The sequence below is a fragment of the Brachyhypopomus gauderio genome, chromosome 9, assembly GCF_052324685.1.
Source record: "Brachyhypopomus gauderio isolate BG-103 chromosome 9, BGAUD_0.2, whole genome shotgun sequence".
NCBI classification, from domain to species: Eukaryota; Metazoa; Chordata; class Actinopteri; order Gymnotiformes; family Hypopomidae; genus Brachyhypopomus; species Brachyhypopomus gauderio.
Genome location: NC_135219.1, coordinates 5,695,057 through 5,699,532, shown reverse-complemented (window position 1 = coordinate 5,699,532; position 4,476 = coordinate 5,695,057). Strand labels below are relative to the sequence as shown.

The 4,476-nt window shown below is 50.1% G+C and overlaps 1 protein-coding gene across 1 annotated transcript; it reads right to left on the bottom strand.

The window, feature by feature from the left end:
* Positions 1-3,510: 3,510 nt before the first annotated feature.
* LOC143523651 (trace amine-associated receptor 13c-like) lies at positions 3,511-4,476 on the bottom strand. Its single transcript, XM_077018208.1, has one exon. The coding sequence runs from the start codon at positions 4,474-4,476 to the stop codon at positions 3,511-3,513; it is 966 nt and encodes a 321-aa protein (XP_076874323.1).

The following is a 4,476-nucleotide window of genomic DNA, read 5'->3' as shown; positions in this document are numbered from 1 at the left end:
TTTGATTATCGTGCGCTGTTAGTTCGTGTACCTGACCCCGTTCTTTCGTGTTTTGTATTTTCGCCCGTTTATTCCTTGTGCTCTGTCTCCCCCTCCCTGGTTGTGTCTCCTCGTGTTCAGTATGCCGGTGTTTGCGTGTTACTCGGACTGCCCTCCTGTTATCGACCCTGCCTGGCTTTCGGATGACGATTACGGTATTCCCCTGAATAAATCTCGCTCTTCTCAGCACTTGTGTCCGTCCTCTCGCTCCGTGGCGCGAGCCACGTTACATAATACCGGACCTCGTAAGGACACAGCGAGAGAGCGAGACTCTGGTGAGTTCAAACACTGTGAATGGATGTCGGCTGGTTTAATCCGGTTCGACTCTCCGGTATTTCAGTGCGAACAAACCAGAGACAGGAATACCCCTGGCGCTGCGGGTACAAGGAAGTCTCGTCGCCAACCAAAGAAAGTGCAGTCTCTTTCTACTGGCTTTCGCGACGAGACTCCATCTGAGCGCTGTGTGTCTGCCCGGTTTTGCGAACACGACAGGGAAAAAAACCCTGTAGTGCAAGCAGCGGGCAGACGGTCTGAGCGCACAGACAAGTTTTCGCTTAACCCTCGGTTGACTCTCTCTGACCACCGCGAGCTCCCGGCGCCTCAAGGGAGGCGGAGCCGCAGCAGAGAGAGCAACCGAGGAGCTTGTGTGTCTGTGTGTTCTGCCAGGCTCACCCAGGACCCTGAGGAGGAGGACCCACCGCCTCTGATCCTGCTGGCTACTCCTCATGACAACCACAAGTATTTTTTGGGGGGGAGTACATGCCACGTCGGCTTAGCGGTCCCGCCCCCCGATGACGTCAGTATGGCGGTCACGCCCCCCGATGACGTCAGCCCGGTGGTTCCGCCCCCCGAGGACGTCAGCCCGGTGGTTCCGCCCCCCGAGGACGTCAGCCCGGTGGTTCCGCCCCCCGAGGACGTCAGCCCGGTGGTTCCGCCCCCCGAGGACGTCAGCCCGGTGGTTTCGCCCCCCGAGGACGTCAGCCCGGTGGTTTCGCCCCCTGAGGGTGTCTCATCCATGCCGGTTCCTGTACCCGCGACCCGGGAGGGGTCGTCCACGCCGGTTCCTGTCCCCGCTGCCCGTCGGCAGTCCACGCCGGTTCCTGTCCCCGCGACCCTGGAGGGGTCGTCCACGTCGGCAGTCCACGCCGGTTCCTGTCCCCGCGACCCTGGAGAGGTCGTCCACGCCGGTTCCTGTCCCCGCGACCCTGGAGAGGTCGTCCACGCCGGCTCCCGTTCCCGCTGCCCGCCAGCGGACCCTGCCTGTTCCCGCTGCACGCCAGCGGACCCTGCCTGTTCCCGCTGCACGCCAGCGGACCCTGCCTGTTCCCGCTGCACGCCAGCGGACCCTGCCTGTCCCCGCTGCTCGCCAGCGGACCCTGCCTGTTCCCGCTGCCTGTCTGCCGGCTCCTGTTCCCGCTGCCTGCCGCCCGGCCGCACCTGTCACCCCAGAGACTGTGCTGCCCACGTGTGGGCTTGGACTCAGTGTGTTGTCTGCTCCGCCCCGTGTTCCTGCCTCTATGCCTGTGTCCCCCTTGCTCCTGTATTCCATCCCTGGTTTTGTTTTGGTCCCTGTCCCCGTGGTTATGTCTGTCAAGGTCTGTGTTCCTGTTCCCGTGTCTGTTTCCTGTGGTGTCGTCTCTGTCCCCGTGTCTGTTCCCCAAGTCGTCACCCACCTTGTGCCTGTGCCCGTTGTTCATGCTGTCTTTGCCTCCGTGTTCTCCTCTGCCCTGTCCCCTGGCCCAACTCCCGTGTCTGTCCCCAGTCCTGTCCTGTCCAGTCCTCCTCCCGTACCTCTCCCAGTCCCTGCCTGTGTGGCCGTGCCCCGGCCCGGCTCCTGGCCCGTCTCTGGTCCCCCTGTCCCTGCCGTGCCCCGGTCTCCATGCCCTGCTTTCCCCCTGTCTGTTCCTCCGGTCTGTCCTGTGTCCGCTGTCCCTGTCCTGTCTGCCCTTGCGTGCCCCGGAGTGGCACGCTTTGAGGGGGGGTTCTGTCACGTAGGGCAACGCCCCCTCTCGTAGCTGTCACTCTGGGTTCCCTCATGTCCGTGTTCCCTGCCTGTTTGTCCCGCCCTGCTCATTGGTTTTGATTCCTCGTTTGTTACCACACCCCTGTGTCATTGTCATCACTTGCCCCTTGTTTAATGTCTGTGCATATAAGCCCCTGAGTCTCCCTTGTCCTTCGTCCGGTATTTTGTTGTGATTCTTTGATTATCGTGCGCTGTTAGTTCGTGTACCTGACCCCGTTCTTTCGTGTTTTGTATTTTCGCCCGTTTATTCCTTGTGCTCTGTGTCTCCCTCCCTGGTTGTGTCTCCTCGTGTTCAGTATGCCGGTGTTTGCGTGTTACTCGGACTGCCCTCCTGTTATTGACCCTGCCTGGCTTAGTGACGACGATTATGGAATGCCCTGCAATAAATCTCGCTCTTCTCAGCGATTGTGTCCGTCTTCTCGCTCCGGGGCGCGAGCCTCGTTACATTACTGAAACAAACTAACTATACTGATGTTTGAAATGAGTTTGCAAAGGTGTTGGCTTCACAAAAATAGTGAAATATTTGAATAAATATTGTGCAGGGAATAAATGGCTTCACCAAATTGAGTGTCCTCATCATTTGCAACACCACAACGCAGACCAGAAACACTGGCAGTCCCTGGCTTTGAACATAGTTTCAGAAAAAAACAAGTTTTGTATAAATTTTGCTTTGCAAAATACCAATAAAAAATATTACTCAAAGTGCACACATATGTCAAATGAAAAAACAATACAAGCAATTCACAGATACATTTTGGTGATCATATTAATAGACTTTTATTTACAATTGAAATTGTACAATTCCTTTTATTCAAACAGGAATACAATGTCTGAATTTGTCCCATATGTGAGTACTGGGCTCGGGATGCTCATGGAGCATTTGGGGTTGGGTGCCTTGCTTGGGGGTGCTTACCATCATGAACTGGGAGCAGGGGTCATGGTTTAAGTCACTAGCACATGAACCTGTATTTAATTTAAAAAATATTATTAATTGCCTCTATAAACTGACCCATAGCTTGAAGTATACAATGGTCACACATGTTTATATCATGTAAAACACAAGCTAGAAATGTGCAGAATTAGATATTTTAATTAGATACTTCTTATATAAAAAACAAAATCTATCTAGGTTATGCCCTCTGGTGTTTATAACATGCCATATTGGCTTATACAGCCCCCGCATATGATGACTTGACATTGGGAAAATAATCATAGTAAAAGACAAGTCATTTTCCTAATTGTCCTGCACATGCTCAGAGAGTCCAATCTTATCCACAAAAAGCCAGACTGGCTGGTTTTCGTTCCAAATTAGCAGGTGCACAGCAACCTTGATCCTTTGCAGAGAACACTGGATATCCATGAACTTTGCTTAAAGCAAACTTCCCTGATCCAAACCAAATCATATGATAATGTTATCCTAAAATCTTATAACATTTCTAAGCAGCATGTTAATGGACATTCATCAGTGCAGAATCTGTTTGAAATATTTGAAGTGTTAAAATTATTTTAAGGCACTTCCTAAACCATGGGTAAAACAAGGCATAAATCAATGGATTAATAGTGGAATTAAGATATACAAGTATTGACAAATTATAAATTGATTGAGATTCTATTGCATTGCTTATTAAAGTATTAACAAAGTATGGAAACAAGCAGGCTACAAACACAACCACTAAAATACTCAGAACTTTTGCTGCTTTTCTCTCAGATTTCATCGAGTCTGCCATGTTCTTTGAGGTTTTACTCTGAGCAATGGCAGTGGCGTGTTTCCTGGCAATAACAAAAACCATAGCATAAAATATGATTATAGCAGAACAGGGCAAAACAAAAACAACTACAAGATCAACCAGAGACCAAATCTCATGCAAGACAAAGACACACTGTTCTGGACACATTATGAGACCTGTCGAGGCTCCATTAAAGTAAAGCAGTGCAGAGGTATAAGACGTTAATAAAAACCACATAGACCAAATCACAAGGCAAGTTTTACTTACAGACACTTTTTCAATATAGAGAAAAGGGTTAGAGATGGCAAAATACCGATCAATTGCTATAAGAGCAACATTATATATTGATATGCCTGTAACAGAAAAGGTGATCAAAACAAAAAATAGACAGAGAGTTGTTCCAAAAATCCAGCAGGATTCGGTCAAACGGCTTAAATGTAATGGCATTATAAAGAGTCCAACAAAAAAGTCTGACACAGCCAGAGAGAGGATGAGCATGTTAGTTGGTGTGTGGAGCTGCTTGAAGTGACACACAGAGATGATGATGAGCAGGTTTCCACACACAGTTAGCAGAGCAACCGCTGCTACACACAGATAAAACGATACATATGCTGCAGTAGATTTTGTCCTCTCCGGACAGAAAAACTGGACACAGCGATCACTTTGGTTTACTTCCATAAAATTCAT

Excerpts from the sequence above, each read along its gene's own strand:
- LOC143523651 (XM_077018208.1), bottom strand. The coding sequence starts at position 4,476 with ATGAATTTTATGGAAGTAAACCAAAGTGATCGCTGTGTCCAGTTTTTC.